The following is a 25608-nucleotide window of genomic DNA, read 5'->3' on the forward strand; positions in this document are numbered from 1 at the left end:
ACGTGTTTTCCACGTGTACGTCACACGTCTTTACGGGATGTGTGTGATTCCGGAAAATCACTGGCAGTGTGAATGAACCAAAATCAAATGATCCCGGGACACATTATCTGTGTGTTTTCCAGAATCTGTGTGAAGGAGATCTTAACTCTTCATCCTCACGGGTGAAGGCCTTGATCAGGGTCAATGTTACTAAAAATAGCTTCCAAATCCAATAACAGACAGAGAAACCGGTTTGACCCTGAGAGCATCGTCTTTCAGACTTTCAGGGTTTATCGTATACAGAGCTTCTCAGTGCAATTCTGCTGCATCTGTAATGTCTAATATTGAAAAGTACAAAATGATTACGTTTATAATCCTGTGTGTTCACAACGAGATACTAGGAAAAAAAAGTCAACTGTTCACAGGCCATAAAATCACTGTTCGAGTTGGAGAACACACTCCTGACCGATGTCCCTCATCATCAGATGAACGTTTGAGCTGGAGAACACACTCCTGACCGATGTCCCTCATCATCAGATGAACGTTTGAGTTGGAGAACACACTCCTGACCGATGGCCCTCATCATCAGATGAACGTTTGAGTTGGAGAACACACTCCTGACCGATGTCCCTCCTCATCAGATGAACGTTTGAGTTGGAGAACACACTCCTGACCGATGTCCCTCATCATCAGATGAACGTTTGAGTTGGAGAACACACTCCTGACCGATGGAGAACACACTCCTGACCGATGTCCCTCATCATCAGATGAACAGATGAACGTTTGAGTTGGAAAACACACTCCTGACCGATGTCCCTCCTCATCAGATGAACGTTTGAGTTGGAGAACACACTCCTGACCGATGTCCCTCATCATCAGATGAACGTTTGAGTTGGAGAACACACTCCTGACCGATGTCTCTCATCATCAGATGAACGTTTGAGTTGGAGAACACACTCCTGACCGATGGAGAACACACTCCTGACCGATGTCCCTCATCATCAGATGAACGTTTGAGTTGGAGAACACACCCCTGACCGATGTCCCTCAACATCAGATGAACGTTAGAGTTGGAGAACACACTCCTGACCGATGTCCCTCATCATCAGATGAACGTTTGAGTTGGAGAACACACTCCTGACCGATGTCCCTCAACATCAGATGAACGTTCGAGTTGGAGAACACACTCCTGACCGATGTCCCTCAACATCAGATGAACGTTTGAGTTGGAGAACACATTCCTGACGATGTCCCTCATCATCAGACGAACGTTCGAGTTGGAGAACACACTCCTGACCGATGTCCCTCATCATCAGATGAACAGATGAACGTTTGAGTTGGAGAACACACTCTTGACCGATGTCCCTCATCATCAGATGAACAGATGAAAGTTTGAGTTGGAGAACACACTCTTGACCGATGTCCCTCAACATCAGATGAACGTTCGAGTTGGAGAACACACTCCTGACCGATGTCCCTCAACATCAGATGAACAGATGAAAGTTTGAGTTGGAGAACACACTCTTGACCGATGTCCCTCAACATCAGATGAACAGATGAAAGTTTGAGTTGGAGAACACACTCTTGACCGATGTCCCTCAACATCAGATGAACAGATGAAAGTTTGAGTTGGAGAACACACTCCTGACCGATGTCCCTCATCATCAGATGAACAGATGAAAGTTTGAGTTGGAGAACACACTCTTGACCGATGTCCCTCAACATCAGATGAACGTTCGAGTTGGAGAACACACTCCTGACCGATGTCCCTCAACATCAGATGAACGTTTGAGTTGGAGAACACATTCCTGACGATGTCCCTCATCATCAGACGAACGTTCGAGTTGGAGAACACACTCCTGACCGATGTCCCTCATCATCAGATGAACAGATGAACGTTTGAGTTGGAGAACACACACTCCTGACCGATGTCCCTCATCATCAGATGAACAGATGAAAGTTTGAGTTGGAGAACACACTCCTGACCAATGTCCCTCAACATCAGATGAACATTTGAGTTGGAGAACACACTCCTGACCGATGTCCCTCATCATCAGATGAACGTTCGAGTTGGAGAACACACTCCTGACCGATGGCCCTCATCATCAGATGAACGTTCGAGTTGGAGAACACACTCTTGACCGATGTCCCTCAACATCAGATGAACAGATGAAAGTTTGAGTTGGAGAACACACTCTTGACCGATGTCCCTCAACATCAGATGAACAGATGAAAGTTTGAGTTGGAGAACACACTCCTGACCGATGTCCCTCATCATCAGATGAACAGATGAAAGTTTGAGTTGGAGAACACACTCTTGACCGATGTCCCTCAACATCAGATGAACGTTCGAGTTGGAGAACACACTCCTGACCGATGTCCCTCAACATCAGATGAACGTTTGAGTTGGAGAACACATTCCTGACGATGTCCCTCATCATCAGACGAACGTTCGAGTTGGAGAACACACTCCTGACCGATGTCCCTCATCATCAGATGAACAGATGAACGTTTGAGTTGGAGAACACACACTCCTGACCGATGTCCCTCATCATCAGATGAACAGATGAAAGTTTGAGTTGGAGAACACACTCCTGACCAATGTCCCTCAACATCAGATGAACATTTGAGTTGGAGAACACACTCCTGACCGATGTCCCTCATCATCAGATGAACGTTCGAGTTGGAGAACACACTCCTGACCGATGGCCCTCATCATCAGATGAACGTTCGAGTTGGAGAACACACTCCTGACCGATGTCCCTCATCATCAGATGAACGTTCGAGTTGGAGAACACACTCCAGACCGATGTCCCTCATCATCAGATGAACAGATGAATGTTTGAGTTGGAGAACACACTCCTGACCGATGTCCCTCATCATCAGATGAACAGATGAATGTTTGAGTTGGAGAACACACTCCTGACCGATGTCCCTCAACATCAGATGAACGTTAGAGTTGGAGAACACACTCCTGACCGATGTCCCTCATCATCAGATGAACGTTTGAGTTGGAGAACACATTCCTGACGATGTCCCTCAACATCAGATGAACGTTTGAGTTGGAGAACACACTCCTGACCGATGTCCCTCAACATCAGATGAACGTTAGAGTTGGAGAACACACTCCTGACCGATGTCCCTCAACATCAGATGAACGTTAGAGTTGGAGAAGACACTCCTGACCGATGTCCCTCAACATCAGATGAACGTTTGAGTTGGAGAACACACTCCTGACCGATGTCCCTCATCATCAGATGAACGTTTGAGTTGGAGAACACACTCCTGACGATGTCCCTCAACATCAGATGAACGTTTGAGTTGGAGAACACACTCCTGACCGATGTCCCTCATCATCAGATGAACGTTTGAGTTGGAGAACACACCCCTGAACGATGTCCCTCATCATCAGACGAACGTTCGAGTTGGAGAACACACTCCTGACCGATGTCCCTCATCATCAGATGAACGTTTGAGTTGGAGAACACATTCCTGACGATGTCCCTCATCATCAGACGAACGTTCGAGTTGGAGAACACACTCCTGACCGATGTCCCTCATCATCAGATGAACAGATGAAAGTTTGAGTTGGAGAACACACTCCTGACCAATGTCCCTCAACATCAGATGAACGTTTGAGTTGGAGAACACACTCCTGACCGATGTCCCTCATCATCAGATGAACGTTTGAGTTGGAGAACACACTCCTGACGATGTCCCTCATCATCAGATGAACGTTTGAGTTGGAGAACACATTCCTGACGATGTCCCTCATCATCAGACGAACGTTCGAGTTGGAGAACACACTCCTGACCGATGTCCCTCATCATCAGATGAACAGATGAAAGTTTGAGTTGGAGAACACACTCCTGACCAATGTCCCTCAACATCAGATGAACGTTTGAGTTGGAGAACACACTCCTGACCGATGTCCCTCATCATCAGATGAACGTTTGAGTTGGAGAACACACTCCTGACGATGTCCCTCATCATCAGATGAACGTTTGAGTTGGAGAACACACTCCTGACCAATGTCCCTCATCATCAGATGAACGTTCGAGTTGGAGAACACACTCCTGACCGATGTCCCTCATCATCAGACGAACGTTCGAGTTGGAGAACACACTCCTGACCGATGTCCCTCATCATCAGATGAACAGATGAACGTTTGAGTTGGAGAACACACTCCTGACCGATGTCCCTCATCATCAGATGAACGTTTGAGTTGGAGAACACATTCCTGACGATGTCCCTCATCATCAGACGAACGTTCGAGTTGGAGAACACACTCCTGACCGATGTCCCTCATCATCAGATGAACAGATGAAAGTTTGAGTTGGAGAACACACTCCTGACCAATGTCCCTCAACATCAGATGAACGTTTGAGTTGGAGAACACACTCCTGACCGATGTCCCTCATCATCAGATGAACGTTTGAGTTGGAGAACACACTCCTGACGATGTCCCTCATCATCAGATGAACGTTTAAGTTGGAGAACGCAGTGCTGAAGTGCCAACTAGTCTCTCCCTATGGAGGATCCCTTTCCCACTCTACAGATAACGCGTCGTCGGGAAAACTCAATTTGCGTATCTACCCCGAATTGATAAAATAAAATAAAATTCTGAATCAAAACTATAAGGAAACACCAGTAATTTGTTTAGGTTTGGTTTGTAGGGAATTCCAAACCTGCACACATATATTCAAACGCACATAACTATAGAACCCGTTCTTAATGCGCATCTGAACGCCATCAGCGTTTCTCACAGGTTCGCGTTTAAAGTCTGTGTAGAGAGAATGGTGTCGTCTTGGCGGCCCTAATTTAAAAACAAATGATCGTTGCGACGGAAGCGAATCAATCAAAACTAACTTTAGCTGGAAAATAACTTTATTAAAGAACCGCTATAAAGCCAAAACAATCTTACGTTAAATTATACATTTATCTCTGTAAAGCTGCTTTGAGACAATCTACAATGTTAAAAGCGCTATATAAATGAAAATGACTTGACTTGACTTGACTAGAACACACTCCTGACCGATGTCCCTCATCATCAGATGAACGTTTGAGTTGGAGAACACACTCCTGACCAATGTCCCTCATCATCAGATTAACGTTCGAGTTGGAGAACACACTCCTGACCGATGTCCCTCATCATCAGATGAACGTTTGAGTTGGAGAACACACTCCTGACGATGTCCCTCATCATCAGATGAACGTTTGAGTTGGAGAACACACTCCTGACCGATGTCCCTCATCATCAGATGAACGTTCGAGTTGGAGAACACACTCCTGACCGATGTCCCTCATCATCAGATGAACGTTCGAGTTGGAGAACACACTCCTGACGGATGTCCCTCATCATCAGATGAACGTTTGAGTTGGAGAACACACTCCAGACCGATGTCCCTCATCATCAGATGAACAGATGAACGTTTGAGTTGGAGAACACACTCCTGACTGATGTCCCTCATCATCAGATGAACGTTTGAGTTGGAGAACACACTCCTGACCGATGTCCCTCAACATCAGATGAACGTTAGAGTTGGAGAACACACCCCTGACCGATGTCCCTCAACATCAGATGAACGTTAGAGTTGGAGAACACACCCCTGACCGATGTCCCTCAACATCAGATGAACGTTAGAGTTGGAGAACACACTCCTGACTGATGTCCCTCATCATCAGATGAACGTTTGAGTTGGAGAACACACTCCTGACCGATGTCCCTCATCATCAGATGAACGTTTGAGTTGGAGAACACACCCCTGACCGATGTCCCTCAACATCAGATGAACGTTAGAGTTGGAGAATAGGCGCACAGTGAGAGCACAGGCACCACCAGTCCACCCCAGCTCGAGCCAGTCCGGGCTCCGCGACAGTTCCTCCATCAGCCTCCGCTGCTCTTCGCTATATTGCGGCTCGTAAAAGTAGCCACGAACATCTGATTTGAGCATCAGACTTACGAAATCCTGTTCTTCCATATCATATTGAGTACCTTCCGCCATTGTTGTAACTTCACATCTGGCTCCATCGCGCCTGTTAGCTTAGCTTCCAAACAAGATGGAGGATATTGCTATTAGTTTCAGAATGTGAAGTCCCACCCACTGATCTGTAATAGGTCTGTAGCGTGAGTGGGTCCCACCCCCTGGGAAAGATGAGGAATGAGTGTCTCAACCCCTCTACAAAGATATGGGACTTCCTCCTTAGAATGACGCGAAATGACGATTTTTGCGTCGTTGTAAGCAGGAACTGCAACACTGAAATCCTTATTTATCCCGTCTAAGGGGAAAATGAGGGAATAATGCACGACCATTCAAAAATATGACTGGGTTTCTAACGATACAAGGCTTGATGCAAATGGGTGAAGTCTCCCTTTAAAGTGTGTAAAATAAACAAATTATCTTTAAAATATATTTAAAATTATATAACCTACATTCTTTTTGTGACAAGAAAACATCCCTACAGCTTCTAAAAGATATTTTTCCACCCTGTTAGATATCAGTATTCGTCATAAACATCTGAGAGCGCACGTGACGTCACCGCTGACGTTACGGCGCATATTTTGGCGAATGTGAGTGAGTTGTAAGTTCCAGCTTTTTGCGGTTTAAAGCACAGCCATAAACAGAAAACACATTTCCCACCTATATTAATCACGATAACCAGATTTTAAAACCTTGAACAGCCCCAAAACCTGCACGTATGTGACATTCAGAGGCCTTTTCTTGCCGAAAAAAACGTCTGGTTACTAAACATATGACTATTTGTTCTCACGCCAGCCCTGCATCCGTCGATATCTATATTCTTTGTATGATCTATAACTTCTGAGTGTCGCAGAAACGCAGGAAGACGCTGCAGGTCCAGATGTGTGTTGTTGTAACCCACTATAGAGCTGGTAAGTCCCGCCCATCCGTAAAACCCCAAGTGGACCTCTAGGTTGAAAAATCGTCAATGCAAGTGAATGTGAGAAAATAATTATTTTATGGTCCCGTTTGAATTGTCCCATGAATGTGAACATATGTTGTCTGTGAATTTTTTTATATAATTTTTCATGTTACGAGTTTGACAGTATATTGTATGATTCTTCGGCTAGCAGTTGTGGAAAAGACATAACGAGAAAGACTACATGTCGCCTATGTGACGTCAGCCCATAACACATTTTCCCTCCACTTGTCAAATCACGGTGCTAATGCTGCGATAATCTACTATGGAGACAGATCGAGATGCCTGTGTGTTTTGTACCCAAATGTCACCATTCAAACCAAATGGGCTGTTCTTTCTTCAGATTCCCGCGTCGAAAGCAGCGAAGAGTTGTCGTCCACAAAGTGCTCTCACACAAAGTCTAACCGTATCAAACTTCTACCCGCTAAATTGTAGCATTCTTCACACGAAAAATTATATAAAAAATTCACAGACAACATATGTTCACATTCATGGCAAAATTCAAACGGGACCAGAAAATAATTATTTTCTCACATTCACTTGCATTGACGATTTTTCAACCTAGAGGTCCAGCGGGGTTAGCGGAAGGGGCGGGACTTACCAGCTCTATTAAGAGTGACATTTAAGGGATAATAATCTATTTTTTACAGTCGTGATAATAATGTATATCATTGTACACTTATTACACCTTTTTTTACCACATAATTACAGGGACATATTGAATTGAGATTAAATCCATTTAAAATCCCAAAAATTTAATCCATTTCGTACAGCGTACAAAACAATCGTCCAAAAACGGAGACGCAAGATGGCAAGTTGTATTTGAATGAAACGAGAGAGCGAGAGTCCGTTGCGATACATGGATGTGCGCTGTGTTATAATGCGTTGCTATTGACGACGGTCATCTTGCTTAAAAAAGTGCATAGAGCTGCTTGTTTTATTTGTTGTTTGTTGATTTTCAAATATTAATCTGTTTTTAGTGTGACTTTCATCTCGTTTTAACAAAACCGTGATAATATTGATAATCACGATAATTTTGGTCACTATAATCGTGATATGAAATTTTCATACCGTCCCATCCCTAGTCAAGCACCACTTTTGCTGCCCTAAACGAAAATTCACTTCTTGTCTTTGTTGTGGCAATTTGTAACTCAAATTAGCCCGTGATGCGGAGCATCTCCCTTCTTCAGCATCTCCCTAAATACTCAGACCAAGGCTCTTTTCAAATGTAAACATGAGTTCATAGTGGGAATTTGCATTAATCACCGTCCCAGACTTACTGGGGACAGAAGTTGATTTACATGGGGGCACACCCACAGCAGTTAACAAGATATCTCTAAACTCTCCACACCTTATTACCTTTTTGGTTTACTTCTGTGGGAATGAGATATTTGTACCAGTCGCACTGAGACATTTCAAATGATACCAAACATGTATAATACTGTATGATAGTTGTTCATATTAAACCATATCGATTTTTGGGTGAATTCAGGTAAGGATGGGTGAAGGGCATTATGTGTAAACTGGGAGGTGATCAACTCAAGTGTGATCGTGTTTCAAATGTGGATGGTAATATAGCAAGAGAGTTCAAATGTTAATTTCCTTTGTTTTCTCAGAGAGTAGCCCTCTCTTCCAGTTCTTCAGTTTTTCCAGTCTTACAGAACAAAAAGTTTTGTGGTGGTGGTGCAGTGATGAAAAAAAAAAAAAAGCTATATACATATAGTTGTCATTGAAATTATTCAACTCCCATTGCAAATCAGGTTTATTGGTCTTCCAGCTGTTTGCAGTGACCAAATCAAACAAAAGTAATTTAAATAGCTCAACACAACAAATGTTTTAAGTGGTTTCCCCCAAATTCAACTGAAAATGCAACTTTTAATGACTTCTGCAGTCTCAGAATTATTCAAACCCTTCATGGCACACATATTTAGTACTTCGTAAAACACCATTTTGCTGTTATGACCTGCTGCAAATGAGATGTAAAAACCAGACGTCGCTTTCTGGCAGCGTTTCTGAGGAATCTTAGCCCATTCCTCATGAGCATTGGCCGTTGCACGTTGCTAGTTGCACATGGCCGCCATGTTGGATTTCCGATCAGCGAGTGTGGGGGTAGACACTTCCGGTTTCGCATTACGCCCGGTGTAGGGAGCCGGAGAAAGCCGAAAATGATCTCTTATAGTTGTTAATATAATCAATTATATCACTTAAAATACTACTAAGATCCATATTACTATCACACGAGCCAATGGCAATTAAATGCACGGATGCATAGTCAGATTAATGAATGAAATACAACTGTTCACGAACAGAAGATTGTATTTGACTCATGCTGCATACGCATACGCAATGACAATTATGCCTACTGTAAATATAGAGTTACAACTACGATTAGAGTTGTTTGCATAAAATGCACCGTGAACATTCACATGTTTGCCCTGAGATATGCTACAATTTATCTCCATAAATATTATTTTTATATTTTCACTTACTTATATCAATTGTTCTATCAATATTATCATCACATATTTACATTTTTAACTGTAGATACAACAATATAATATAGCTTAGTTTGTGTATATTTTACACGTAGTACATACTGTATGCTGCTTATAAACACAAGAGATAATGATTTATGAACCAGATCTTTACTCATCTCACTTGCACAAAATAAATGCAGTAATAGCAAGCATAGAAACGCACAGGTGAAATACACTGAAAATTATAAAAATGTGGTCGGGTTTAAGTCCTCCCTCCGGATCTCCTGTATCCACTCAGCCCGTACCGCAGCGGCAACGGGGAACGCATGAACGCTGACTTCTCTGTTGTAACGTGACGAAACGGTACATAACGGCACACAACGATGAAGTGCTGAGGCTGTCACCCTCTGAAAGGCACGTCACCTCTCTTGAATCCTAAAAACACTCATTGAGAAAAATGATCTCTCTGTGGTAATGGAACTCGGTCGCTGTCGTCTCTCGCTCTCGCTGTCAGATCACCGGAAGTACTGGCCCACACACTCAAGTTCGAACGTCAACGGTCGTCATATTGTGCACGGAGCGACTGATGATGATGCGTTATATGCGGTTTAAATCGCAGACGCTGCATATAAAAACACGTTCTTACGTCGTTGCGGTCCTGCAGGCACTCGAGCACGGCCAGGTTGTTGTTCCAGGAGTGTTTGGGGCAGATCCTGCTCACGTCCTCCCGACAGGCCTCCTCCTCCGCGAGCCTCCAGCTTGGGACTCCACTCCCACAGTTCGCCGGCGGCCCGTCCGCGGCCCTCGCCTCGCCCGCGGGGTTCCGGGCTCTGTCGCTGATATCTGCCGCATTATCGGTGTCTAAGGCCACTGGTTCGGCTTCCCAAGAAGTGCAGATCGAGCCGGAGATGAAGAGCACCAGCAGGAGCCACAGAACACGTCCAAACGCCGCCATCTTCCTCAGCCGAGTTACACTTAGATAAAGTTGGTTTTATATTCGCATATTCGCGGACTTCCGCGTTCAATAACTCGTGAACTAAACGTTGTTGCTACACAAAACACCTATCACATATAACTACAGATAAAACATCACAAGCTACAACCTAATTTTCCTCAAAACGAGCTTTCCTTCGCAGTGGAAAAAATACATTGATCTCTATGCGCAGGAAGCTGGGAAGGGACCGTCTGCGAAGTGCAAAACCCCAAAAGTGTTAAAATATTCAAAAACTTCACTGTAATTCTCTGTATTGTTGCCAAACTCAGATCACACATGACACATCACTGCTGTCCTGCTGGTTATATAACAAGACTTTGTTTTGGATAAATGCAATACAATTGTATAATTGCATTGCAATGTGTGATCTGAATGTGGCAACAATACAGAGAATTACAGTGAAGGTTTTGAATATTTTTCATAATAACAAATCATAAAAATAATGCAAACATTTTTTTTTTTTACCCAAAATAAGTGTTGTAGTAAAGCATCAGGACAGTAGTGATGTATGAACTGAATTCAGTGACACTATAGTGTGTGTTTTTGACTGTTACTGACTGGTCCCTTTGGATCTGTCTCTCAGCCGCCTGCACATATAGAGATCAATGTATTTTGTCCACTGCGAAGGAAAGATCGTTTTGAGGGGAATTATTATTAAAACAATGTTTATTTGTGTAGTAACAATGCTTAGCTCACGAGTTATTGATTCGTGAAGTTCGAATCTGTGAATTTATTGCCAACTTTACTCAACTAGCACACTTCATGTACTGCAGCAACAGTGCACTTTTAACAAGTTTTGGAGCTGTTTGTTCCACCATATAAGATTTTTGAGGTTTATATATCGCTGCATTTCACAGTCAACTAAATGCAATAATATGCCAATCCCCATGGTGTAGTGTGTTCTTTGGAGAGTGCTTAATAACGTTCAAGTGTTTAACTTGGGTAACCACTGCACTGAAAAGTTATTGAAACTGTGAGGTGCAGGTAGGATCATGTAGGACCTTCAGTCCCACATACATGGACAGCGCCATGTCACAAGAACATAGTCGAGTTTTCCTAAAAAGTAAAGTTGCCAAGCGGGGTAAAATTAATTTTAGGTTTGATATTTGCTGCATATTCACAGAGGCTGCTTTAGGGACCGGACCGTACAGTACACACCTATTTTTTTATGTAAAACTTACAATAATTCCAGAAGGGATATTCCAAAGGCTGTAGTGCTTTCCTAGGGACCTGACTGACTTACTACAGGTGAGATTTTGACAACACCTCCCTTAAGGTGATGATACACAGGGCAACTTTTTGAGCAATGTTGATGGGCAATCTTGCCGAGCGATTGTTCCTTGGGCACTTTCACATTGAAAATGGGCAATACATTTATATCTGGATAATTTAGATGGGTTGTGGGCCCTGTGTCTCATCTGGTTACCCGTTGACGTCAACATTGCTCAAAAAGTTGCCCTGTGTATCGTCACCTTTACTGTATTTACAGTATACAAATATTTTTTATGAACAATTGAAAGAATTTACCAAAAGGGTTTTTCCTTCTTCCAAATGTTTTTTAGTATGTTTAAAGTGACCAGACTGACTAAGTACAGGTGAGATTTTGCCAATGCATCCCTTACTGTACGTTCAGTACACAAATATTCAGGGCTTGACAGTAACTTTTTTCAAAGTTAGTAGCCACACAGCATTTTTACTAGCCACATTTTTGTTGTTGTGAAATTACCTGAGAAAAGTTGACTATGGCGTGCTAAAATTTACTTGAACTAGATTTACAACCCTTTTAAATGTAAAACCACTGTACACACCAAAATCAAGACTACATAAATATATAACAATACAGGTCATTATCATTAGCTCTGATAAGGTTGTGTGTAAAGCTCCTTTTCTTTTTTTTAAAATAAAACCATGTATTATGTATTATATGTCGCCACGTAGCTCCACCGACGTAACTCCAGCAGGGCAGCTGTCTCTTCGTTTCTGTGTTGTCGGTCACTAGCGCGCAAGCGCAAGGCAACACTGTGTGCATGTAATGCTCATTAGGGCTGTCAAAATTGCTCAAAAATGACGTTCGAATATTCCCTCTAAAAAAAACACATAGCCTATATTAGAACTATTCGAACATCTGGTTGCACATTTTGTCAATGACGCGCATTACGTCAATAACAGGACAAATTAATACAAAGAGACATAACTACTTGTATAGGTAGTTTATTTAAGTTTAAACATATTTGACAACATTACCTACACAAAACCAAGTAAATCACCTAATGGCCAAGACCGCAGACCTCACTCTCGCTCGCTCGCACTCGCAGGCACTCTTCTCTCTCGCCCTCACGCTGCGTTCACACCGGACGCGTCTGGCGCGAGTGATTTCAATGTTAAGTCAATGTAAAGACGCGTTTACGCGCGTCTGGAGGTCTCATGAGGCGTCACGCTCTCCGCACATAACGGTTTAAATGATCAACAACAAAGCAAATGTTGAGTGCTGATCAAGAGTTTTGTGCAAGCAATTTAAGGTCGCGACTCTTATAGCCTATAGCAGGCTTCATTCAGTGATTGAAACAAATATTATTAACATTAATTTAAGTTTTACAGTATATAGAACCGACATTGAACGCTCCGAGCGAGCTGTGCTGTGGTAAACATGGAACTTTTCCTTGACATGAAACGGTAAATACCCAGCAAACACAGAACGTTCCCCTAACGTTCCCGTTTGGTTCCCATTTGGTTATTTTTTTGGGAACCAAACAAGAACGTTCTGGGAACGTTCCCTGTAGGTTATTTTTAGGATCTATGTCTATAACATTAAGGGAACGTTCCCAGAACGTTCCCTGTAGGTTATTTTTAGGTTTAAATTTATAACCTAAAGAGAACGTTCTGGGAACATTCCCTGTAGGTTATTTTTAGGATCTATTTTTATAACTTTAAGGGAACGTTCCCAGAACGTTCCCTGTAGGTTATTTTTAGGTTTAATTTTATAACCTAAAGAGAACGTTCTGGGAACGTTCCCTGTAGGTTATTTTTAGGTTCTATCTGCATAACTTTAAGAGAACGTTCCCAGAACGTTCCCTGTAGGTTATTTTTTAGGTTTAATTTTATAACCTAAAGAGAACGTTCTGGGAACGTTCCCTGCAGGTTATTTTTAAGTTCTATTTTTATAACTTTTTATAACCTCCAAATCCGAGACCATGGTCCTCAGTCGGAAAAGGGTGGTTTGCCCACTTCAGGTTGGTTCAGTTCCTGCCTCAAGTGGAGGAGTTTAAGTATCTTGGGGTCTTGTTCGCGAGTGAGGGAAAGATGGAACGGGAGATTGACAGACGGATCGGTGCAGCTTCTGCAGTAATGCGGCCGATGTACCGGTCTGTCGTGGTGACGTCCAACCAAGTTTTATAACTTTAAGGGAACGTTCCCAGAACGTTCCCTGTAGGTTATTTTTAGGTTTAATTTAATTTTAATTTTAATTTAATTTAATTTCTTAAACCAATTGAATGGTTTGCAATGTTTTGTGCTTTAACACCATTTATCAAATGCTTAATTAAATGACCATTATCAGGCAGTAGATAATGCCTAAGTAATCAATAACTTTGCTCATTGGTAGGCAGTCTTTTTTAGTTAATTATTTTTAGGTTTTATTTGTATAACCTAAAGAGAACGTTCTGGGAACGTTCTCTGCAGGTTATTATTTTAATATCACTTAACAGGCAGATTACCAACTGACAACGTCGTCAGTACGGTCCCCTAAGGTTATAAGATAACCAACAACGTTCAGATCTATTCGCAATAACTTTTTATTAATGATATTTTAAATTATGTTATACATTTTAATTCTATATGTTTATTTAAATGCTGCGTGACTTTGAAGTGTTTTAATGCGCATGCGCGGAATCAAACACTGGAGCGCGCACGTGAGCTGCGCAAGGGCAGATGGAAACCAGAAACGTCATCAACAACTGACAAACAACAAAACTCCCGTCTGTCGCTGTTGGTTTCACTGCTTTCAGGTAAGTTTAGTCAACAAAATCTCACAAATAATACACACAAACGTCCCTGACACATTTCTTACGTGTAATTGACACGCTTCTGTTGAATATTTACTTTAAAGAAATGGTTTTGTGTCTTTGAAAAAGTCCGTTAGCATCTAAGCTAACCGGTTTCAGAAGAGAACGTTAGGCCTAAGTTACGTTAAGTTAAGGTCTTATTTATGAAAGTTTGGGTTTTTAAACACATATTTAGTGTAGATAACAGTTTTTTTATAGTTTTGCTGGTAATTTGTCAATGGGTGATTGGAAGTAAGCTAATTTATTTAACCTAAAAGAATGCACTGTATTGTTAACTTAATCAGTGACGTCACTTACCAATATTGCTAAAATGTGATTTCAGAATAGCGAGAGAGAAAAAAAAATCCTCTACAACAAGGGGTGAGTTATTGTTTAATCATGATAATAATTCCATATGCATTTATTTCTCAATATATTATCTTAAGATTTTTATATATTTATCTTTTCTGCATTTCACCTCTGTTCTAGCTTGGTTCCTTTTATTAAACCAATCCCATGTAATATTGTTGGCTCTGTGACAAATAGCTTGTTATGTTCCTAGATCATCATGCTGTGATGGCCTGCTGCACCCCCCCTGTCCAAGACAATCTCCACGGCTATGAACCATATGACTAGTAAGCAAAACCACCTCAAACATGCAGTGCACTACTGTTCAAAGGTTTGGGGTCTGTAAGATTTATGCTTTTGAAATGTCTCACATTTTAAAATCATTAACCCCAGGGTTTTTCAGTGAGATTGTCCTTGAGAAGCCTGTAGGCTAAATAATCAGCTAAATAATAGGTGACTAATACAGTATTATAATGGTCATAGTTATAATAATAATTCATTTAACTATTATGATAACATGATATCCTGATCATTAGTATATTTTATTTTATTTCTTTAGGTCTGTTTTGAATTATGTTGGCCAATGAGACTGACACCATACTGTCCAACTCAAAGGTATTTATGTATTTGTATGTTTTTTTTTTATTGATCAATACTGAAATTCTTTGTACTTTTAAATGCTGAATGTGGTTCAGGGGGTCGACAACTTTAGGCAGTTATTTTTCACAGATATCTTGGGCAGCTGTGGCTCATACTCTTAGCCTTTAAAAATGTTTGAATTGATATCCCCAATGCAATATCAGGGGGTAAATATATCATTAGAGTTCTTAAAGTTATGGCTTTGCTCTTGTTACCAGATGAGATATAATCCCTATTGTTTGGCCCTGTGATTCTTCAGGACAAGACCTTGATGCCATCCATAGTCAGTAGATGAAGAAGGTGAGTTTAGCCCATCTTGTCAAAATGCCCATCTTGGCGAGTTTCCTCGTAAACAGTCTTGTGTGTTTTAAACAGAAAGAAAACAGATGCGTGTCATTTATATTAGGTCTGCGCATTCGTCTTAAAGGGACAGTAGCCTAACGCAGGGGTTCCCAAACTTTTTCGTTCTAGGACCCACCTAGACAAGTATAATCAATCTCAAGACCCACTTGCACTGGTGCTACCAACTTTCTCAGTTGGTCGCACCAGCATGATTTGGTTGCACATTTTTCTTTTTTTTTGCTACATGCCATGGGATTAATCAATGCATGCTGATGGTCTTAATCTGCATTCCCTAGTTTTGCACTGATGTAAAAAGACTGACAGTGACAAGCCTTCATGTTAGCAAAATATTATAAACTTTTAACTCTTAAAAAAACTTTTAAAAACATATGTGTTCTTTAATGTTTGATTATAATTTTACCGTCTTCACATAGGGATGGGAAATGATACGATTTTATCAATAATAATAATGCCACTGACGATTCTGATTATCGATCCGATTCTTTAACGATTCTCTTATTGATTCTTGATAGCACTGTGTGGAAAAATGTAGTCATATGCTTTAAAAAAAACAAAAAAACAAGGGGTTTTATTTATTTTAAAGCAGGGGTCACCAAACTTTTTTCTCTGGGGGCCACATTATCGTTCCTGACTGTGATGGGGGGGGGCCGGGTCAGCTATATAACATAGAATTGTATGACCCAGACCAAAATGACCACCAGCAGGCCTCATTGTGTAGTAGAGATTACTAGCCTGGCACAGCCATCCCCACTACTATATCAACACTTGATTCCTGGCACATATTTGTTTATCTTTACTAGTGGTTTGCAAAAGTAGTAATCGAGTCTTCACACTTTGTTTTAATTAAAGTTATTCTTCACTTTAAAAATAATCATTGGTCCACTATTCTTTGAAAACTCTGCACTCTCTATTAGGGGTGGAACGGTACACAGAAGTCACGGTTCGGTTCATACCTCGGTTCAGACATCACGGTTCGGTACGAGTTCGGTACAATGGAGGGAAAAGCAAAACAGAACTGCAGAAGGCTTGTGCATGTCTCAGGCTGTCCCACCAAAGGAAAATAAATTACTTAAGCCTTGTATTTTTTAAAATAAGTTTTATTAATAAAGTAAAGGCATAGAACCAGTTTATTTGTAGTGCACTGACAATAGTTTTATATAATTAGTTTATTAATTAAATTAATAAAAAGACAAAAAGACCTTGAGATATGTTTGGTAATTGTACCTGAATGAATTGAAAATTAATTTGCTACATTTCAGAATAATATATTTGTTTTCTTTAAAATTTTAATTCACAGTAACTTAAACACTTTGCAGTTTGAATGATGTCCTGTAAAAACGAAATGACGGAGTATGTTTTTATGTTTCTACTGTTCGATCACACCCGCGCCTCACTCACACACACACACAAATATAAGTAAACACTTTGCGACTTTTCGATCGCACCCACACCTCTCTCTCAACATATTCAAGCATTGCAATCTTTACATCGCATTCGCAGCCTGCTTCAGAGCTTCAGAGCTAAGGCGGACCTACAGATTAGGTGTCCCTAAAGAACCCGCGTATCTAACAGTAGTTCCGCATTGCATTCATTAATTTGCACGCAAGTTTTATTTATATTTATATAATAGGCCATGACGACTTTTGGGGATTGCCTCATAGGGCCGGTTAAAGTAGTGGGGGGCAGAGGGGCTTGGGGGCCAGTCAAAAGGGGGTGGCGGGCCTGAGTCGGCCCGCGGGCCTTAGTTTGGTGACCCATGTTTTAAAGCTTAAGCTTGAGTAAGCAAACTGTACTTTTTATGTAATTTATGTAATAAATAGAACTTTATTGTAAAGTGTTACTGATTCAAACATCTCCTGAGTTCACTGTTGGAAAGATCAGTTGTCCATTCATTAAAATGAATCGTTCAAAGGAGTCATTAGTTCGCGAATTGGACGTGTCATGCGCGTTGTGTGATTCTCCCAGCAGTTAGGACATAGACATCCAAGATTTGTGTCAACACAGAAAACATTTCATCACTGGATAGTTTTTTTCGTTTAATTAAAGTGTTGTTTTATGTCAGCTGAATGTCTGGGACGCTTTTCAGAGAAGATAAGGCAACAACTTATTTAGCACAATTCACACCCAGCGGTAATTGAGGAAGAAAAAAAAAAATCTCAGAATGCTCCACATGAAACTTTGGTCTTCCGACCTTTTACCACCGTGTCGATTTATTTTGATTAATATGTGCGAGGGAGAGAGAGCAAGACAGAGCTTAGTTTGGAGACGGTGAAGTATTTTTTACACTTTCGCCTGGCTCCGAATAGAGAGAGAGAGAGAGAGAGAGAGAGAGAGAGAGAGAGAGAGAGCGTGCGCGCGACCGAGTACTCTCTCTGCTCGTTCTTTCAGTTAAACATACACTGTGACTCTGTCACAAGCGCAGCAGTTCATCTACATTACTCAGCGATCAAATAACACTTTGGCGGGCGCTAAAACTCATAGTCGTTTGGTCATTAATCGGACTGGTTTTGTTTCACTCATCGTAACGTAAATTTAGCTGCAGCTAAGTGCCTTTGTGCGACCCACCTTTTCTCACTGTGTGACACACAAGTGGGTCGCGACCCACAGTTTGAAAACCACTGGCCTAACGTACCCGCAGCTGTTTGTATCGCCAGTGGTGATCAAACATCAAAAGAGAAAATGATTTGTAGCTTTAGCAAAGATACATTTAATTAATTTATAGTTATTTTATTTTTACAGTGAAGACTTATTTTACATTTTGATAATTCAGTTTCTGTACCTGATGTTTTCAGATTTAACTGAAAAACATAATGCACTGCTTATTTCAACTGTGTTTTTCTTCTATTGTATTTATCTATGCTTGTTATCTATTGTAATTTTCTATGCAGGTTCACTCCTCTACAAAATCCCCCCAATAGGGGTTATGCGGAGCGCCCAGCGGTCGAACCGGAAAGAGGTCTAAGCATTTCTGCTTTTCACTTCTGTACACATCTGCAGCGGTAGGTGATCTCGGTTTACTGTTCATTTTCGCTTATTACACTAAAATTCTTATTTCTGTTTTAATTAAAATGTCACGAATGCTAAAATATCAGAAAAGGGAACATCCGAACAGCAGTTTTTGTTGTGTGCCGATCTGCTCTATGTCGGGGAAAATGAGTAGTACAGAAGTACAAATGGGTTCTGTACTCATAAAGTGACATCAACATTCGCGTCAGCAGTAGCATTAGCCATCAGGCAAATGTTATTTAAATAAACTCCTGATTTTACTTACAAACTTTCCAATGCCTGGTTTAATGAGTACAGAACCTATTTGTACTACTGTAGAAGTTTGGTACCATTCTGGGCATTATTAGTGGGGTAATTTACGAGATACAAACCTGGAGCCGCGCATGCACTAAACCATACGGCTGATATCTCTAAATAAACTCTACATTTTTCAATATTGTGCAGCCCTAATATTGAGCATATCTTAAAGTGAACTTGGAATGATAATTTGTGATACCAGATGAGATGTATGTATGATAGATTTTGAACTGTAATATTTTTTTATTTTATTTCAGGTTTTCTGGGATCCCAGCGGAAGGCATCAAGGCATCAGATGTTGGCCTGGACAGATGTTCCTGTAAACTACACCGACCTTTGCTTTTGCATGGATGGCTGATTATTACCATGTTCTGTGAGGGCATCATTATAGCAAAACTGAGCACCTGTGACAGTGGAATTTGTAGGTGTAAAGTCACAGATAAAAAAAAAAAATTGATAGTAGTTTCAAACTTTTTTTCTCTTTCTCTCTCATAAACAACACAGCAGTTACAGGTTTTCATATTCTTCATTGGAGGTGAGACTTATACGTTATATGTAGAGCGAATTCGCAGGTCAGAGTTCACTAGACTTGAATATTATTTTCTCTGTTTTTTATTTGACTTCAGAGTCGAAAGTGGGCTTAAAGGGTACATAGGCTTAATGGGTATCCTTACCCCTATATAAAACATTCCTTTTTTGATTTGTAGTCTGAAATAATAAATAGTGCAATATAAATAAATGCAATGTAGTGTTTTCAAATATATACATTTTTCTATACACATTGATGCTGAAATATCTGAATAAATACACGATACCAGCAGCGCTCGTGCTCTCATATCTCCTACAGCTTGTGACACACAATCCCACCTCACTCTTTTCATTTGCTCCGGATGAATATTAATGCCATTACAGGGCTTGAATTTTGGCATGGGATTGTGTGTACATGTAACGCGTTGTCTTTTTATTTTCTTGTTAAATTTGCAGATGGTTTTGGGAGTTTAAATGTTTTGAGCGGAGTGAAGATTGGCACATTCATGTATATTGTATATAAATGAAGACTTTTTCAATTTTGTTCTAAGTTATAGGCTACAGTTTGCAAAAAGATAGTTTTAATTAAAATGTTTGTGCAGTTTTATTTATTGAAATATTTTCATGTTTGAAATATTAAATGTAAATTACTGTTCCTGAATACATTTTGCTAACGCTGTTTTTGATGACTTATTTTAGGTTGATAATTAAACAATGAATCAACAAAAACATGGATTGTGTGCTGATTTATTTATTTAATACAAACTGATTGATTTACTTATTAATGATAGTTTCTGTAAATTCAATTTATTGTAATAATATATTCATAGGATTTTTAAGTGTTTGAACAATAAACAATGTAGAATATGTTGTTTGTAGACCTATAATTTGTGTACAGGCATATCAGGATGTGTAGACGTTCCGAGAACCTTCCGGGAACGTTCCGAGAACCTACCGGGAACGTTCCGAGAACCTTCCGGGAACGTTCCGAGAACCTTCCGGGAACGTTCCGAGAACCTTCCGGGAACGTTCTGGGAACGTTCCCCTAACCTATAGGGAACGTTCTATTAACGTAAAGAAAACTTTCCTGGCTAACCAATAGGGAACGTTCTTGGGAACGTTCTGGGAACCAAAAACTAACGTTCCCAGAACGTTCCCAGAACGTAAAATTGTTAGCTGGGTAATCAAACCAGTGGAAGCCTGCAGTGCATGAAACAAACTGCTGTATCTACCTTATTCATGCAATATCTATTCAGTCAGTACAGTAGCCTACACTATAGTAATGTTTCTGTTTAACGTTAACGCTTCTTCCTGTGACCTGTCCCTGACCCCTCAGGCAGCGCGCCCACTCGCAAAGCAGACAGCCGCGCCTCTACCGCGTTCGAATATTAATTTTCACCTTCGATATTCTGTTTTTTAAAACTATTCGATTATATATTCGAATTTAGAATATTCGTTGACGCTGAGAGCCCTAATACTCATGGGAGTTGTAGTGTCGTAGTATCACACTTATTTCAGATGCCTTTTGAAAAGACTACAATTATTCAACCCGCCAAAGTGGCTAGTCGGAGTGACTTACCCGCCACGAGCAAAATCCACCCGCATTTGGCGGGTTGGCGGGTGTTAATATCAAGCCCTGCAAATATTAATTTGAAAAAAATTACTGTAATTCACCTACAGTATTTTTTTCAAGTTCCAAAGGCTGTAGTGCTTTCCTAGTGACCAGACTGACTTGCTACAGGTGAAATTTTGACAATACCTCCCTTACTGTACAATTATCAAATATGTTTATGTAATAAACTGTAATTCACCTATAGTGTTTTTTTAAATATATATTCCAATGGTTGTAGTACTCTCCTAGTGATCAGACTGACTTACTACATGTTAAATATTGCCAATACCTACCTTACTGTAAGTATAGTACAAACATATTATTATGAAGAAATTATTGTAATTTCACCTTTTTTCATGTTCCAGAGGTTATAGCATGTTCCCAGTGATCACTCTACTCAATTAACTTTGATAAATGTTTTAGGTAAAAGTATGTATTAGAACTGCTGTTCCTTGTACAACACATTTCTTTCATTGATTAAAAAAATTCTGATATTTTAGGTTAATCATATTTTCAACGTTATAAATAAGCAACACCCTTATTGTAATGATTCAAGTTAAGTTTTTGTTATGAAGTCCTGAAGAAGTGGATTCTGGAACACCCTGCTGCTTCAATGTATATCTAATGAGTGATTATAATCAAGGTATTAATCAATAGTTTTCCTTCTAAATATCAAATGAGTTGAATGACTTCTCTAGGCTTATGAGATTTTACTTTGTTATAGAAATTACCAGTGTGATTATCGAAAATGTTATTTCATGTATCCTTTAAATGTCTGTATTTGATATCTGAGGTGTAACGTAAGGGTCTGGCCCATGCCAGGAATGCAGTAACAGTGCTTGCTCATTTAGCCTGGCTTCCAGAGATGAAATATGGACTTCTTTAACAGGTGTCACTACATCCATCTGCTTTTCTAGGCTAGCCTGATAGCAATGGTCTCAGGAGTCATTGAAACCTATAGTTGAGAGACCATTTCTTAGTTAAAGTCTTTACTTTACAGTTAGATTTAAAGTATCCTCTCCTTGAGATAAATAACATGTTATCTTAATGTTTTGAGAAGACTCTCCTCCTCACCAAATCCAATCTTGAAGAAACTGTGTCTGTGTGTGTTAGTATTCTTGGTTACATGTTAAGGAACAAGTGGAAATATAGCTGCAAGCAGCGATACGGGGCCAAGCCCCTGAAGCAGCAGCAAGAGCAGGAAGAGTAAAAACAGCAGAAATTGAAGAAAAAAGAGCTGGTTTAGAAGTATAGGTGAAAATGAACTCAAAATGAACAGAAGTTCAGATGAGAATGAACAAGACATACATTAATCCGAGAGGAAGAAAGATTAGTACAACGTTGAATAATAAAGGAATCGACATGACACAACATTACACACACTTTATATTAAAATTAATATTAAATAACATGTTCAATTGCTTAAATATTTTTGTTTACCCAAAGTAGTCCTGACTGAAAACATTAGAATTTTTTTTATTCAAACACACACATTTGTTTTACTTAAACTTTTACGTCACTTCACTAAACGAAAATATAGTAAAGTAAAAAGTACTTGACAAAACAATCAGTTAAAGGGTTTATGATAATATAAGAACAGCAACATTTTGAAGAGGTGAAATTGAAATATTACTCTAACCACGAGGAATTAATTACAACTTTTATGTATAATCCCAGTGGTATTCCATGAACAATTAGAAAGATAATAGAAATAAAACAGTGCACTGTATGTATCTTGAATGCCTCCATGATCTTGTTGTTCATTATCTGTCAGATTTGCTGCACCAATGCGTTCAGGTTCAGTCACTACTGTTAATAATAATGTAGCCCCTATTAATGTACTACAACCTTAAACAAACAAAACCCCTTTTAGTGAATTACAGTATTATATTATTATGTAGAACAGTATTATTAGGTATTGGCAAGATTTCACCTGTAGTAAGTCAGACTGGTCACTAGGAACATGCTACAACCTTCGGATAGTAAAAAATCCCTTTGGTGAATTAATGTAGCCTAATTTTATTCTAAAAATATTTATGTACATTATGTATAGTGAGGCAGGTTTCCTAAATACAATCATTATAATGCACTTTTTATTGTTGCTAAAGTTCAATCAATAGCATTAGAACACATAATGTGAGAGAGATTTGCTGGTACATCTGTGCTTTGCAAAAATGTAGTTCTCTGTTTGCACACAATGAAAAAAAAAAAAATAGAACTTTTTAGACGGTCCCTAATCTTGTTTACCACACACATTGGACATTCAGTGGACATTCGCAACTTTGTATGCCATTAAAACAATATTTGCCCATTTTGATCGATTGTGGAGATAGTTCACCATCTTTGTCCTAAAGATCATGTAGCTGCTTTTATTTTGCAAAAATGTGCTTTATTGCGCTTGTTATTGAGACAGTTTTTAAGCAAAAAAGTGCGAATGTGCGAATTAAAACCAACTTTACCTAAGTCCGAGTTACCAATCCTACTACGCCGAGGAGCGCGCTCATGAATATTAATCAGCACGCGCTGCCGTCGCGTCGTCAGCTTGTTAATATTCATGAGCTAAATCCGACGCTGTAGTATGATTCGTCAGTTCTCTGTGGAAGTACTGAATTACGGTACATGATTTCAAGCTTTATTGTTCTGTGTAATTGCACTAGTAAAAAGGCAAGTAGATGTTATAGCATTGTAAGCAGATATGATGTTGTATAAAGTTTTTACTTGACGATTATGTCTCATTGTATTGTTCTGGTTCATGGCATTAATAATAATAATAATAATAATAATAAAATACGGTATTCCAACAGCACACCGATCGAGTCAAACACTGGACACGTAGATTAAATAAATACACTTGAATCATTAGATAAAAGGAAGATAATGGAGGGAATTAGCATGAGACAGGGAGTTCAGAAAGTGGGCGGGGCTTAGATGCCCGGACTTGTCTTTAACTGGTCAAGTAAAATGAGTCTAAGTATTTTAATAATTTAACTTTATACCGTGTAATGTATTCTCAATCAAACAACTATACGTTTATTGTCGGCATTATTCAGGTGTAAACTATGATCCTGAACGCTGTTGCTGTAATTGATAATATGGTCAGCTGGCACGTGTTGTTTTCCTCAGCGTTGTTGAGGATGAGCCAATCACAAGCGTTTGTGATTACGGAGAAAGGTTTATTTTAAATAAATGTATCGTGATTCTTTTGTGTTGGATTTCCATTTTATGTCAGACAATTTTTCTGGAAACAACATTGAAATGAATATTTTATAGAGCAAATCTTCTAATAAAATAAATAAATAAACCGAATTCGGTTGAAGGGAGAATTCGCCCCCTGGAGGAAAACACGTTTATTTCTACAGGAAACTTTAGTTTTATTCACATCTATATTCTGAAGATTTGTTCATGCATCATTCGCCTGGTTTATAGAGGCAATTATATTCCTAAAAACAAGGTTCTTTTCTTCTGTTGACTCTTTTCTGATTTATGAAGTGATAAAAATAACATAAAAAGAAGTACAGAAGCCCTTCTGTAAAAAACCTTCAACTCTAATAAGTTAATAAAATGCGAACTTTAAACCTGGCTTAATCAAATGTTCATTTCTATTCTGGAATGTATGCAAATGAGTGCATATTTAATTAGATAACACATCATTTGCATTTTTTAACATAACATTTCGGAAAACTTGTAATAAAAACACTTGTCTTAATGTACGGTGATGAATAAACTGGTGACAGAATGGTGATGCGTACACTGTCAGCCTGTTCCCTGTGGTGTCTCGCCTTTATTTCAGTAAAAAACTTTAAACTCAATTTTAATGGCCAAAAAGTTAACACCACTGGAAATGCACTTAGTGATTTTCCGAAGTATTGTAATGTCCCCGTCCTCTGAGGTGTTTTTAAGTTCTCACAAACTGTCAAAGCACGTATTATTTTAATAAAGAAATACAAAAACACTTACATATATACAATGAAAATAGTGAGCAGTGATGAACTGAAACACTGAGAAAGCACTGATTTGAACAGAAGACGTGATGAAGCGCGCGTGGGTCGGTCTGGGTCTCGGGTCTCACTCCCACAGTCCCACTTGTAGACCTTGAGCATCTTCTCGCTGAGCGAGGCCAGGAAGCTGCCCTGGTTGTGCTGGAACGGGCAGATGTCCAGCACAGGGAGATCAGCAGGCATCTTCTGCAGCAGCGCTCCGGAGCCGGCGTCCCACACCTGACACACACACACACACACACACAGACACACACACACACACACACACACACACACACACACACACACACACACACACACACACACACACACACACACACACACACACACACACACACACACACACACACACACACACACACACACACACACACACACACACACATGC

General features: G+C 39.9%; 1 protein-coding gene and 2 long non-coding RNA genes across 7 annotated transcripts in view; 1 reads left to right on the top strand and 2 right to left on the bottom strand.

Moving 5' to 3' along the window:
* Positions 1 to 10596, bottom strand: part of LOC309475957 (Golgi apparatus protein 1-like) — a 65403-nt gene extending 54807 nt beyond the window's left edge. Inside the window, exon 1 of one of the 3 annotated variants that reach the window (XM_082138981.1) lies at positions 10042 to 10596. In XM_082138981.1, the coding sequence (XP_081995107.1) occupies positions 10042 to 10350 (309 nt within the window). In that variant the 5' untranslated portion in view covers positions 10351 to 10596. The remainder of the gene's footprint in view (positions 1 to 10041) is intronic. The other 2 variants (XM_082138979.1, XM_082138980.1) reach the window with 2 other exon arrangements.
* A 2480-nt stretch (positions 10597 to 13076) lies between these two features.
* LOC309476350 lies at positions 13077 to 20343 on the top strand. 2 transcript variants are annotated; one of them, XR_014198038.1, is made up of 8 exons: positions 13077 to 13169; positions 13349 to 14393; positions 14773 to 14810; positions 14992 to 15064; positions 15337 to 15392; positions 15635 to 15716; positions 18668 to 18778; positions 19340 to 20343. It is a non-coding gene; the product is annotated as an uncharacterized lncRNA (long non-coding RNA). The 2 variants fall into 2 exon arrangements; XR_014198039.1 differs by lacking the exon at positions 13077 to 13169 and having other exon boundaries at positions 13248 to 14393.
* On the bottom strand, positions 20036 to 20789 carry LOC309476492. 2 transcript variants are annotated; one of them, XR_014198204.1, is made up of 2 exons: positions 20584 to 20789; positions 20036 to 20539 (listed from the first exon to the last, which is right to left on the bottom strand). It is a non-coding gene; the product is annotated as an uncharacterized lncRNA (long non-coding RNA). The 2 variants fall into 2 exon arrangements; XR_014198205.1 differs by having other exon boundaries at positions 20573 to 20789.
* Between the last annotated feature and the right edge of the window lie 4819 nt (positions 20790 to 25608).

The sequence above is a fragment of the Leuciscus leuciscus genome (genome assembly GCF_965113295.1).
Source record: "Leuciscus leuciscus genome assembly, chromosome: 15".
Taxonomy (NCBI): Eukaryota; Metazoa; Chordata; class Actinopteri; order Cypriniformes; family Leuciscidae; genus Leuciscus; species Leuciscus leuciscus.